This window comes from Pseudorca crassidens, chromosome 4 (genome assembly GCF_039906515.1).
Source record: "Pseudorca crassidens isolate mPseCra1 chromosome 4, mPseCra1.hap1, whole genome shotgun sequence".
In the NCBI taxonomy this organism is placed as follows: Eukaryota; Metazoa; Chordata; class Mammalia; order Artiodactyla; family Delphinidae; genus Pseudorca; species Pseudorca crassidens.
In genome coordinates, this window is record NC_090299.1 from 63,481,089 (window position 1) to 63,495,447 (window position 14,359).

General features: G+C 37.0%; 1 protein-coding gene across 5 annotated transcripts in view; it reads left to right on the forward strand.

Annotated features, from left to right (window-relative positions):
- The window catches only part of WDR19 (WD repeat domain 19), an 83,883-nt gene that overhangs the window by 4,738 nt on the left and 64,786 nt on the right, over window positions 1-14,359 (forward strand). For 3 of the 5 annotated variants that reach the window (XR_010942958.1, XM_067735758.1, XM_067735761.1), the window contains exons 4-7: window positions 1,329-1,454; window positions 5,733-5,848; window positions 9,512-9,627; window positions 13,128-13,208. Coding sequence is in view for 4 of the 5 variants with exons in the window: in XM_067735758.1 (XP_067591859.1) it covers window positions 1,329-1,454; window positions 5,733-5,848; window positions 9,512-9,627; window positions 13,128-13,208 (439 nt within the window). In the remaining variant the exon portion in view is untranslated. Of the gene's footprint in view, window positions 1-1,327; window positions 1,455-5,732; window positions 5,849-9,511; window positions 9,628-10,618; window positions 10,691-13,127; window positions 13,209-14,359 lie in introns of those variants that run through there. The other 2 variants (XM_067735759.1, XM_067735760.1) reach the window with 2 other exon arrangements.

A 14,359-nucleotide genomic window follows, 5' to 3' on the forward strand; every position in this document is an offset into this window, starting at 1 on the left:
CACTGTTGTGGCCTCTCCCGTTGCGGAGCACAGGCTCCGGATGCGCAGGCTCACCAGCCATGGCTCACGGGCCCAGCCGCTCCGCGGCATGTGGGATCTTCCCGGACCAGGGCACGAATCCGTGTCCCCTGCATCGGCAGGCGGACTCTCAACCACTGCGCCACCAGGGAAGCCCACTTATGAATTCTTTTGCTGTATTCATCATAGTTGAATTAGACTGACAAAAGATCTCCACATAAATAAAATGCCATTATATATTGTCTTTACTTGGCAGATGATTTTATCAACAATTTGAAAGCCTTCCTCTTCCACACTCTCAAAATCCTGAAAATATTATAGAAAATTGAGATCCCAAAACATATTTTATTTATTTTTAATTTTTTTAATTTTTGGCCACACAGTGTGGCATGTGGGATCTTAGTTCCCTGACCAGGGATCGAACCCATGCCCCCTACATTGGGAGCATGGAGTCTTAACCACTGGACCACCAGGGAAGTCCCCCAGAACATATTTTAACAGTTCAAAGAATAAAATAACTTAAGTAATGCCCAGCTGTCTTAAATGTAAAGCTGAGTATGGCTTAGCCAATACCCAAAAACAGAGGGTCTCCAAATGAAATATAGCATCAGAGAAGGAAGGAAAGGTTAATCTTCAAGGAAGTTCTTAAATTATAATAGACATTTGGAGTAATTTTAAACAGTAAGAAACATGTTAAATAGAGCATTTCCTATTTATAACTATTTTGTTATCTTAATTGAATCACTCATTCTATTAAGATATGAAATAAAAATAAACTTTCTTACTATTTCAGAATTCAAGTCTTTCTTGTTGTTTGCAGTCCTACGTCTACCCAGCCTTGATCTGTTCAATACACAGTTTATCTAGATATAACATCACTTCTTATCAGTACCTACTTTTTCCCTCTGTAAATCTGAAATAACCTTTCGAAAGTTGATCATACAAATTTTCTCTTGATTCCAGGTGTGATTCCTTTCCAGAGGTGCTTGATGAGTTTGTTTTACCAAAGGGCCAGGCTCTTTATAGGTGTTGAGAAAATCTGCTAACTTATTAGGTATAATTATATTTAATATAGTATATGAAAATGATATTTAAAATGTTTCTGTTCCCTCAACAACGATATAATTGGTGTTAGTTTTATCTAGGCACTGAATGGTGAGTTATATTTCTCACTTTAGAAAGTTTATGACGTATTCAAAAATAGATTGAATGGTCTTGTTATAGACAAAAATCACAAATAGTTGAGTGTTTAAATTTCTTTCCCTACTTAAAAAAAATGCATAGTGATGTTTTGCTCTCTTTTTAAAAAGTAACTGTGTTGCTATGGATTGGGATAAGGATGGAGATATCCTAGCAGTGATTGCTGAGAAATCCAGTTGCATTTATCTGTGGGATGCCAACACAAACAAAACCAGCCAGTTAGACAGTGGCATGAGGTAAGGATAGTTTTTTTTATATTTTAAATCTTCACTTAGAAGTATCATTATTTGCAGATTTGATGCTACAAATACTACTTTCATTATAAAGATGCATTGATGAGTTATTTTCTTATAAAGGAAAAAGTTCATTTCTTTTTTAATTGTTATATATAATCCTATTAATTTTGTTCAGTTAATTAGAATAAAGTTGTTATGATTATAAAATATGACTTCTTAAAAAGTTGCTTTCAATGGAACAGACTAAAATGTCCAAAGAAGAGAGAAAACGTATATGGGAAAATCTGGAGATGGGATTGGCTGCAGGCATGGCTGGATCTAGGGGTTCTAATGATGCAATCAAGACTGTCTCCATCTCTCGGCTCTTCCTTTCTCTGTATTGACTTCTTCTAAGTCAGACTCTCTCTCTTTTTTAAATTTTATTGAAGTGTAGTTGATTTATAATGTGTTAATTTCTGCTGTACAGCAAACTGATTAAGTTAAACATATATATATTCTTCTTCATATTCTTTTCCAATATGGTTTATTACAAGATACTGAATATAGTTTCCTGTGCTATACAATAGGACCTTGTTGTTTATCCATCCTATATATGTAAGTCAGACTCTTGATGGCTACTGGCAGGTATCAGCTTATACCATTCTTCACAGCAAGTTATGCCAGAGGAAAGAACATGCCCCTATCACATTACTAGTGTCCACTCAGTTCTTCAGAAGGTCTCTGAATAGGGTAGGCAGGGCCATGGGGTTGATAATCCTACCCAGTGAAGAGTGGAGTGAGGGTGGGGAAGTTCACAAGTGGGAAAAATCCTGGGCAGACAGAATAAATTGCAGGTCTCTGCTAAAATGGAAACCATTTTGCCATATGGAAAAGAAAAACCTATCGGTATTTACAACTAAAACTGCAATTTTGACCTTGGATAAGTTGCTTAACCTCTCTTTAATCCTCAATTTCTTCATATATGTAAAGAGTGTATAGTAATAATAATCTGCTTCATGGCATCATGTGGCCTGCAGGTGGGCAGGAAGAGATCACACACATACCATAAGGTTAGACTATACTTTTCCAGCTTACTTGCCAAGGAATAACAGAGCAGGACCAAACATCACCTTAGCTCAGGTTCTCTTGACCCTCCAAAGTGACGCACGAGACATGCATCCACAGGCAATAGTGTCTGACCAACATCAAGTCTTGCTAGGTATGAGAACCTTCATTTCTTGCTCTGTCCTTTAACACTTTGGTACATCACTTTTCAGAAGGATTTTACACACCCTGTGTGCTTCCATTCAAGAGGATGTTTATAAACATCAGGTACTGCTTCTTGAACCAAATTGAGCATCAGTGAGGCCACATCCTGACCCAGAGAAAAATGCATAATTAATCCCAGGTGTTTCGAATTGGCAGCTCTGCCTCCCACTGTCTTATCTTCCCCCACTTCCATTTTCTCACATCATCTCAGGATTGTTGTGATAGTTAATTGTATGCAGTGGCCAGGCACCAAAATAAGAACTGAGGGAACAGTAGATGTTATTGTAATTATCAATAAGGTAAAATTAAGGGTGTTTTACTGTTGCTATTAATATTTAATGTCTAAAGCCCTTTGGCTATAGAAAGGTATACCTACTACTATTTGTTTTTTTGTTAATGATCAATCTAATACATCACGATAGTTAACAATTCTGAATATCAAGTTTGCAAAATTTTCTTAAATATTTTGCAAACTTAAGTTTCCTTTAAACAATTAAAATTTCATTTACAAATTTAATCTGATTAGATTCTTCTGTGCACTTCAGACACAAATAATTCACAAAGCATCAAATATAATTATTACAAAACTTGCTGCAAGGCCACTTAACTATCTTAAATTATTATGTTAGCACAATGGGCTGAATTTATTTCATCATTTTTACTAAATGTATTTTTTATACCTTTTTAAGATTATAGTGGTACTTACCCTGATCCTACCTAGGCCGACAGCAGTCATCATTTAGTTTTTTACCTGGGATACAGCAATCTTTTCAGAGAAACTCTGAATACAACATCTGGTTCATAAACCAATTGATTCTTGGTTGGATCATGGGACATGGTTGCTTCTCCCAAGGCCATTCACACCTGAGTACTAGTCACCCTACTCAGCTTCTTTTCTAATTGACCTTCAACTGTCATATCAGCCAGAATTTTACAAACCTATGCCTTTCACATAGGTTGCCTTTTTTTGTAGCCAGGTGCATTTTCCTAAAATAATATATTCATTACATTTTTCTTGGCCAGAAATATGTGTCATTATTATATGTTGGCCTCATCGGTTAGCATAATTGGAAACATGTATGCCTTGGGATCTTACTGTACTTTGTAGGACCTTCTAGACGTCTTATCTCCTAAGAGAGGAAGATAAAGCCCATTCAGTTAACTCTTCTTTTGATGGCATTTGATTACTTGATCTTCTTGGAATACACTATTTAACCCTCTTTCTAGTTGGTTGTTCTGTGACTGTTAGTACTGATCAACTATTGACTGGACTAATATTGTTACACTACTTACTATATGTGACCGCAGTTGCTAATCAGACCTTGTTCTTGTCATATAGTTCCTCTTTTCTCTGGTACTATTTAGCTCACTCCAATTTTTTAAATTCATGTTTTCTGAGCAGCAGACTCCAAAATGGGATTAAATGTGTAAGGTGTTTATCACAGGAAATATCTGTGAGGGAACAGAGAGGGAGAAGAAGTTAGAAGAGCCGTCAGACCCTTGTAAAGGAGAGAGGGAAGAAAGAAAGGGGGGGTAGAAACATCTGGGACCGCAGCACAGTTCTAAAAAGTTCAGCTAGGCCCAGTCTGAGCCAAGGTTACCATCAAAGGAGTCCTGTGCCTCCCAGGAATGGGCCTCAACCGGACCCTTGCCATGCGCAATCATTGTCTGGGAGCAGCCCATGGGAAGGTGTGGTCCCAGCACGTTGAGGTGATGGATTCCAATGCCTAGCAGCTGGGGGCCTTGGTCGGTTATACTTTCTATAGTTGGAGATCTGAGAGGCATATTCTCAGGGCTGCTGTACCTACTTAAACTGAGAGACAAATGCATATTTATCTTTTATAAAGTATGTACTTAATATCTTTTATAAAATATACTGTATACTTAATATATTCAATAATTGTAAATATATGCTCAATTGAAGAAAGCTAGCAGCCCAGTATATTAATATTTCTTGTTAAAATTAATTTTTAGCTAAACATTTTATTACATTCACTTATTATTACAACTAACTTTTCCTATGCTTTAAGTGAATTTTTGTCTTCCAAGTATCATTAGGTTTTATGGCCTTTCACAAACTCAACTTGTTTCAATTAAATATGTAATTTTTAATGCTCAAATTCCTCTAATTTAGCCAGAGGAGTCCCCTTTAAGCTGACTCTTTTGTCCTTTTATTACTGCCCTCAACATTCTTGAGAGCTGTGTTGCTTTCTGAAAACAGTAGCTTGATCTATCAGTGACTGTCAAAGTTTAGCTGCATCAGAATCACCTGGAGAGCTTATGAGAACACAGACAGCTGCGCACCACCCCCAGTTTCTCATGCAGTAGGACAGGGGTGGGATCTGGGAACTAGCATTTCTGAAGTTCCCAGGTGATGATGCTGGTCCTGGGATTGTATTTTCATAACCACTTTTCTAGATCCATTGTGATTTCTTTCCTCAATATATAAATGAGCTACTCTCCAAGGAGTCTTGATTCCCTTTAGTAGAGGATTGTATAAAAGTTCAACCTATGGATCCTAGAATGCACAGTAAGAACTGGTGGTAGGCAAACGTGCCTTCTACCTCCTTCTGAGCTACTCTTAGCAGAGCTGGAAAATGTATGTCCTTTTTCATGAATTCCCAATGATTTTTCCAATTTAGTATATCGTATAGTTGGACCCTACTTTTTTTTAAAGCATAAGATGTTATCATCCATGAAGATTTTTACCACAGAGTTACAACTATCATTAGTAGACAAATTAATAAGTATCTCATCATGAGTCATCTGATGAAATTTGAGATTCCATCATGACTGAATTGAAGCCTATATTCATCATACATTTGTATTTTAAGTCTCACTCACCTAAGATCATTTTATAGTGTCTCAGAATGTCTTTAGCACTTCTTCGTAGTCCTAAAGCATTAAGTTGTAATTTTGTACTTCAGCTTCTACGTAGATGTTAAAACTATTCATGAAGTACTTTTTAAAAGGACTACTTAGGGGGTTATAATTGTGAATTGTTTAGTAATTTGTATCTTAATGTTACAGGGATCAATTGTCTTTCCTTCTTTGGTCAAAATTTGGAAGTTTCCTGGCTGTTGGAACTGTTAAAGGAAATTTGCTTATTTATAATCGTCAGACGTCTCGAAAGATTCCTGTCCTTGGTAGGTTGTAGCTGGAAACACTGCTAAATATTTGAGATGCTTTACATAAATGGAAATTTTACCACCTCAGATTTCCCTGATATTGCAAGAGAAATTTTGTAGTTTAAAATGAAGACTTCCCTGGTCAAGCCATACATCTATCTAAACTAGAAGATCCATCTTCACTACCTACTAAGAATTTCCCAGGCTATGTAACAGGTTGCCCTAGGGTGAGCCTGTGCCTTTGGACACCAGTACATTAATAGCATGGCTTCTATCTGTCCCTTTCTCACCCAAATTGTGCCTCTGGCATGGAATAGCTCAGATGCATATCAACACATTAGTAGATGGGCTAAAACATTTGGTGGCTTCTTGGACAGAGTATCCAGATTCCTAATTCTGACCCCTCACTCTCTCCAAACACCAATTTAATCTAGGAGTTAACTTCGAGTTATATTTCCCTCAGGGTATATGACTGGATGATACGCGTGTTTAATCCTTTGACCTTCTTGGTTCAGTCTCTGATTCCCCCAGCCTCTGGTCGCCTAGCATCTGCCCTGGGACTCCCCAGGAGGAAACAGTATGGATTCTTTTCAATTATTGTAACATCATGCTGGTGAATGGTGAAACAGTGGGCTTAATTACATACAGGTGGCCAGTATAACTTACCACTAATGAAAGAATCAAATCCTGGAGATAATAGTGCCCACAGAATACTTGAGAAAGTGCCTTTCAATTAAGGACACTTGTTCATTTCAAATTATTTTCACATATATGTATATCTTTCATAGGAATATTTTTAGTGCTCTAGCTAAACAGTTATGTCATTGATCCATCTGAAAAATTAAACTAAAAACTTTTGAGTTACAAAACTCTGCTTTCACCATATAAATTAATTTGTTTGACTTAAATAGGCATTTTCTATATCCCACTTCATTTACAGGTATATTCTACCAGTTAACTTATAAGCCCTAGAAATTTTGACACTTGAGGTATAAGAAAATAATTTGTCAAAGTATGATTATTTTGTGTCAGTAACTGTCATATATACATGATTTTATGTGATCTTTGTATTTAATATGAATATTGATTCTAATCTCAGCTAATTTAATTCACTGTGTAAAATGGAAAAGATTCAGGCTAATTATATATTTTAGGTCCTTTAGCTGCCTCTTTCAGAGTTAGTTGTGATTTGTGGCTCTGCTTTTTTTCCTTTGAAATAATTTACTTTCCTAAAACCAAGGCATTTCACTTCCAATAGCAGCTGCACGAATGCATGGTTTTTACAGTAGCTAATGTCTGTTACCTTGTTTTGTCATGCTCTGATTTATTTCCTTGAACTAGACTAGATATAGGCAGTTCTCACTTTGCATGCTTCTAACATGCATGAATTTCAGTGTTCACAGTGTACCTAATATTGCCAGTCTCCCAGTAACATGATTTACATTTCAGTGGCCATAGTATGGTAGCTGTAAGTTAATACTAATTAAATGAGTCAATATGTGTAAAGTGCCCAGAGCAATGTTAAGTAAGCACACAAAACATGTTAACTGTTATCAGTGAGGTTAAGGTTAACCTGAATTCTGAGCACTAGAAGAAAAGGAGAGATTTTCTTCTCCCTTTCTTGAGTATAGAAAGAAGTTTGTCTTTGGCATCTTTCCACCTCTCTTTATGTACTCCTTTTTTCCCTTCTAACACCCATTACTTCCGACACTCAGTTCCAGTGTACTACTTAAGCCACTTAATCTATGATCAGCAAAATCTCCTATATCCCAATCTCTTCTCTGAATGTTCCCTTCACTTTTGTGCTCTGGTCTTCTGATTTGAAATACTACCTCTATAGTCCCACATTTATCTCTTCCAAACTCTAGACTCATACATCCAGCTGCTTACTCAACATCTCCAATGAGATTTCTAGTAAACACTTCAAATTTAATACCACCAAAACCAATAGTTTTCCCTCTCATTGATGGCATTTCATCCTTTTAGATATTTAAGCCTAACCTTACCATCATCCTTGACCCTTATCTTTCTCCTACGTTCCATACCTAATTTGTCAGAAAATCTAGTAGGATCTATCTCCAAATATCTCCAGAATCAAGACTGTTCTCATCACCTCTACTGCTGCCACCATGGTGTGGGGCTCAGACATCTTTGAACTGAATTTCTGGAATATCTTAACTGGTCTCCCTGCTTCAGATCTTGCCCTGCTATAGAATATCCTCAGCCCAGAGGCCACAGTGAGCCTTCTGCTCGGAACTCTCCAGTGGCTCTCCATGTCACCCAGGGTCAAAGTCCTCACTATGGCCAGCCAAGCCCTCTGTGACCTGGCCCTTGGCGACTCTCTGACTTCATCTCTTACCCATCTTCCGGGACTTCACAGCTATACTTTCCTCCTACCTGAGCCTCTAACACACTCTGGCACACTCTGGCCTCAGGGTCTACTCACTTAACAACTATTTATTTAGAGCCTGCCTTCTGCATACATACTGTATTAAGTTCTGTACGGGGTACATGAATACAATAAACATGATCTCTGTCTCAATAACAGCTAAAATAGCTAACATTTATATGGCATTTCCTATATGCCTGGCACTCTTCTAAGTGCTTTAACTCGTTTGATCCTCAACCCCTATGAAAGAGCTCCTACTATTATCCCCAATTTTTGGATGATGTGACTAAGGAATAGAAAGGTTAAGTCACTTACCCATGGTTTTGCAGTAAGTGGTGGAGCCACTTATTCAAAATAGGCAGTTTGCCTCCAGAATCTGTATACTTAATTAACCTTGGGGCTCTTGAGTATTTATCTATCCCAGGACCTTCAACAAATGCCCTCAGTGTCAAGCATGCAATTTCCACTCCAAAATGTGGTTTTTGCACTGTCTAGATTGCTCAATAAAAAAACGTCCTGATACTTAGTGGCTATCTAATATCCCTCACTAGCTAAATGAGTCAATTCTTTTTTTTTTTTTTTTCGCGATACGTGGGCCTCTCACTGTTGTGGCTTCTCCCGTTGCGGAGCACAGGCTCCGGACGCACAGGCTCAGCGGCCACGGCTCATGGGCCCAGCCGCTCTGCAGCATGTGGGATCTGCCCAGACCAGGGCATGAACCCGTGTCCCCTGCATCGGCAGGCGGACTCTCAACCACTGTGCCACCTAAATGAGTCAATTCTTAACACAAGTCTCACTAAGGTGCATTCATATTTGTACCTCAGTGTTAATCATGAATCATTGTATGTCCTTTAGTTATATACGAAGAGTCAGAAGTGTGATGTTGAATCTGCTTATGCTAAGGGTCTCCCACACTGTGAAGCTGAATATAGTAGAGATAGCTTCAGTGCTTTGAGATTTAAGCACATTTTGTGCTTAAGACATTAATGTGATAAGTTTGGTTATATGGTAAACAAACTTGTCAAGGGGTGGAATGTCTTTTTTATGTTAGGACCTATGCTCATATGCACATAAAAAATTGGAAAACATGATTGCCCTCATATGCCTTTATCTTGATTTACAACTTGGTAATAAACTGTTTTAAATAAGGTTGCTTAGACACTAACTGCTTTGATGAGATTTTAAATTTCTTGTCTGTTTAATTTCCATAGTATATTACCTAAACTTTCAGATTAACATCATGGAGATCTAAAATTTTTTTTGAGAAATCAATATGTACATCTCTTTTTCAGGAAAGCATACTAAGAGAATCACATGTGGATGTTGGAATGCAGAAAACATGCTTGCTTTAGGTGGTGAAGATAAAATGATTACAGTTAGTAATCAAGAAGGTGACACAATAAGACAGGTAATACAGTAACATCTCTTTGGTCTGCTATATTCAAATTTTCTTCCAAAACAAAGTTTGTCTATCAAACAGATCTATAAAATTTAAAAATCTCTATGTGAGATATGTAAACAATAACTTCACATTCTAAACATCAATTTTCTTAATGTATTAGGACGTTTTTCTTTAATATGAATACTTTATCCAAATATCCTCCTTTGTACATTTCCCATTGGCTAGTTATTAGCATGGATTATCGGCTCTGTGGTTATAGTCAAACACTGTATTTGTGAAATAACTCTTATTTTATATATGTATTTTACGGCGTAAATGTTAACAACTGGACTCAGAGTCAGGTAATGTAATCAACTGCCTGATTCTAAAGCCCACTCCTTTAGCTGATATGTTAAATTGCTTCCAAACTAATTCTAATTAAATTTAATTTTAGGATTAGATTTTACTGATGTTCAAATTTCCCAAGATTGATTAGATCTTCAGAGGCTCCTTTCAAGGGAATTTGTATTACCCATAGCTGTAGAAGCTCACCAGTGGCAAAATTTCACTTTGGATGACTTGGCTTATGATTTATTACTTCTAGAGCAATATTGACGTGCTTTGAATACCTTCTAGTTACATGGCACTGTGCTATGTACTATAGAAGAAATATGAAATATGACTACAGAAGAAATAAGAAATATGGCCCTATATTAACTATCTATTGCTGCATAATAAATTACTCCCAAAACTTAGCAGTTTAAAATAACAAACATTGCTTTGCAGTTTTTGTGGATGAGAAATCCAGCTGCAGCTAAGCTGGGTGCTTCTGCCTCAGGGTCTCTCATGAGGCTGCAATCATTTTGTCAGTCTGAACTGCAGTCTTATCTGAAGGCCTGACTGGGGACCACAACAAAGCAGCTGGCAAGAGAGTGAGAATAGTCATTCAAGACTTAAGCTGCAATCGTTAATAAATAACCTGATCTCAAAATTATTTTTGCTGTATTCTGTTCTCTAGAGGTGAGTCACTAGGCCCAGCCTACACTGAGGGGCCGGGATGGGGATTACACAAAGGCATGAACACCAGGAGGTGAGGATCATTCCAGACCATCTTAGAGGCTGCCCACCATAGGCCCCCTACTCTCAAGAAGAGAAAACTAATCATGATAAAACATATATCATCTTATATGATTATCAAATTGTGTGATATAGCTTACAAGTCCTGTAACATTTGTGAGATAGAGGAGATAAATGAAAGTTGGATTGTGAATCTGTAAGGGAAAAGATGATCTAAATCAGTCAGGGTATAGGCTAAACTATTGTAACAACAAGACCCAAAATTACAAGGACTCTAAGAATATGGTAGTTTGGGTGGTTTTTTCTCTTTTTTTTTCTCATAAAACAGAGGGGTAAGCATGTCATCTATGTATCTCTGCTTCTCAAGGTTGTATAAATTCCCCCTTCCTTCCTTCCCCTCCCTTCCTTCCATCTTATTGTTCTGCCATTTTCTAGGGTGTTTTGCCCTCATGTACATGGTTAAAGCAAGCATACCAGCACCTCATTTCAGCCCCAGGCAAGGAAAAAAGAGAAGTGGAGTGCAAGAAATTTGTGAACGACCTAATCTGGAAGATGCAATCATAATTTCCATTCATATCATATGACCAGAACCTAGTTATATGGTCACACCTTGCTGCTGCCAGGGAAGCTGCAAATTTAGTCTACCTAGGTGATCATGTGCCCTGCTAAAACTTGTTTTAATGGGTATTGTAAGACATTTAGCAGTTGCTGTCATTCACTCCAAGCAGAACAGAACAAAGATAAGAGGAAAAACTTATTACAGCCTTGTTCATGGCTTATTCCAGACTGGACTGACTGAAGATTTGGACTTTGAGAATTTATAGAAGATAAGTCTGAAGAAGAAAGTTGGTTCTTGTATCTGGAAAGCTTTGAAAGTGAGATAGAAGTAACTCAATCATGTTGAGCAGACCATAGCATGGTGGTTCTTAAGGAAGGTTAATATGACATTACAATAGAGATGTTAAAATATATATATATATATATATATATATATATATATATATATATATATATAGCATTACTGTAAAAAATAGTTTCTAGAAACCTTGTAATTTTGGTCCATCTATGTTGGAGTCCTTTAGAATTAGAATGCTACAGGTCCCCCCTCTTGTATCCATATCACACATCATCAGTAGATATTGGCATTTTTTTCCTTCACTGAATCAAGACCTTAGAATACTTTTCCACACACAACATCCAAGGAAGCCACTACCACTGAGCCATTATAAACATACAAGACAACTATTTCCCATTTTTAATCTGCAAGAAGTATGCTTCCAGAATTTGGCATACTACTTAAGTTATGATGCAGTAAACAAAACATACGTTATAAGTATTGTTTTGTCTGGTATTTTCTCTGCGTTGCTTTGACTTGGCTATTCTGCAGAGCACTCCATTGTAACTTGTGTGGATTTATCTTTATTTATCCTGCTGAGGACTTGTCTTGCTTCCTGAATCTGAAGATTGCTATCTTTCATCAATCCTGGAAAGTTCTTAGTCATTATCTCTTTGAAATTCACCTCTCACCCTTTCTATTCTGTCTTTCCAGAGCAACTGTTAGACATATGTTGGATCTTCTTATATCTCTTGATCTCTCTTTCATAGTTTCTTTTTGTCACTCTTTGCAATCTTCAGGATAATTTCCTCAAATCAGTTAACTTATTCTTTCTTCAAATTTGTCTAATCTTCTGTCCATCCCATTGAGTCTTTATTTTAATGGCTCTACTTTTTATTTGTAGAAAGTACTTTGTAGCTCTTTTTAAAATCTGCCTGGACTTTTAAAGAAAGTGTTGTCTTTTCTTATATTTATGAGTCCTTTTATGTTTTTAGCCATTTTAAATGTATTTATGATATCTTTCTGATAATTCTGTTCTTTTTATATCTGGTGACTCTTCCTCTTGATCCATTGTTTGTTTCTGAGTTTTCTCATTTTGAATTGTGAGCTCATCTCCAGCAGGGCTTGACTGTGGAAGTTTTTTGCAGCCTTTGAAGAGGATTTAGATTCGTTTTGGCCAAACACTGCAGGGACTTTCTAGACCACTCAAAGTATAACTTTGGACCTTAGACCACAATGAGCATAGGAGGGAAAGTCTTTGATTTTAAAAGAATTTTTTCTGACCCAAAGCCCAGCTTGAGCCAAATGGGCTTTCTTATCGTCTCCCTTTACCAGCTGCTGCTCTGGATATCTGCAGCATCAGTTTCTGCACACACTTTGGTTTTCAATTTGATCTTTGCTTATGGTCCCTGGAAATCTCCTAACCTTCTTTCAAGCTTATCTTAGCCATTTAATGTGTTCAGTTTCATCCACAATTTCTAGAAGTTTGTAGCAGTAGGATTTTCAGGTTGTTAGTCCAACCTGTAACAGAAATGAAAGCAAGTTACCTGTTTTAGTAATAGAATGAATTTGAGTTTGGGGTTTATTCATAGTGATAGTATTTTCACCCTTGCAGACACCAGTGAGATCAGAGCCTGGCAACATGCAGTTTTCCATGATGAAGACTGATGACCGAACCTCCACTGCTGAAAGCACGGTAAGAGTTCTAAATCAAATCCAGGCCCAAATTATTTTGGTAATTTTTTAGGATATTCTGTCTCCTTTTCTAGTATGGTTCAGAATCTATAGTGATAAATAAATTATAGTCCTTCACTTATTAAACCAATGCAGGCCCCAGTTTCTCAGGCCTAAATGTTTTTTCTGCTGCCACCTAATATCACAGCAAGTGAGGACAGTTTCCTGTTAACTTGCTGCTCTTCTTGTTCTTATGGTAGCAAAAACAGTGGGGGCACCTTGAAAAGCAAGAGTATTGATTTCTCTATCTTTTTTTTTAATTTTCACTCTATCAGATGTGGGGACCAGAGCTCTGGAAATTACAGTTTTATTTTTTTAATACCTTAGATTGTTTTCCCTGCCACATTTTAACATTCTGAAATCCAGATGATTTTCACAATCAACAAGAATATGTTTAATGAAGTAATGTTCCTTTATTTCTCAAAAAGCTATTATTAAAATGATAATAACTCCTAACTGGTAGCATCTTAGAATCAAGGAAATATATCAAAGTGTTTCTCTTTACATATATATATCCATTACCCTTAATGAGCCCAAATAAGTAATGCACTCTTTTCTCTCCCCAACACAGTTAGACCCTCAACTGAGAATTATAGTTAAGTACCAACTTGTAACAGCGGGATAGTAGTCTAGGCACACTGACCAGTGCCCTGCTGGTGATGGGAAGAGTGATGGTATAAAAAGCCGAGCTAGATTATCCACACAGGTGTGGACCTGTAATCCCAGATAGCCCCAAATCAAAATCAGACGGCCTTAGGATAGAAGACTGTCTATACTCTGGATATGAATTCAGTTTCAATGGAACTATGTCAGACCTACCTTCCTGTACTGCACAGGACTCATATTAGAGGTACAGAGAATTGTAAAAGGTTATTCCATCGAGCTATTTTAGTGTACTTCCAAGGGTGTATTGCATATATGTGAAGCCAAGGATCCTTTCCAGACTGTATATTAGTGAAATGTTACAAATGTTTTGAGTTAGTCACATTGTTACCTTACTAATTATAACATTTAACACGCTAAATTTGGCTCATTGTTTTTCTAAATTAGGTTTATGCTCTTTGGATTTGCTTATTAGTCTTTTCAAGAAGTGCTGAGTAATTCATTTCATAA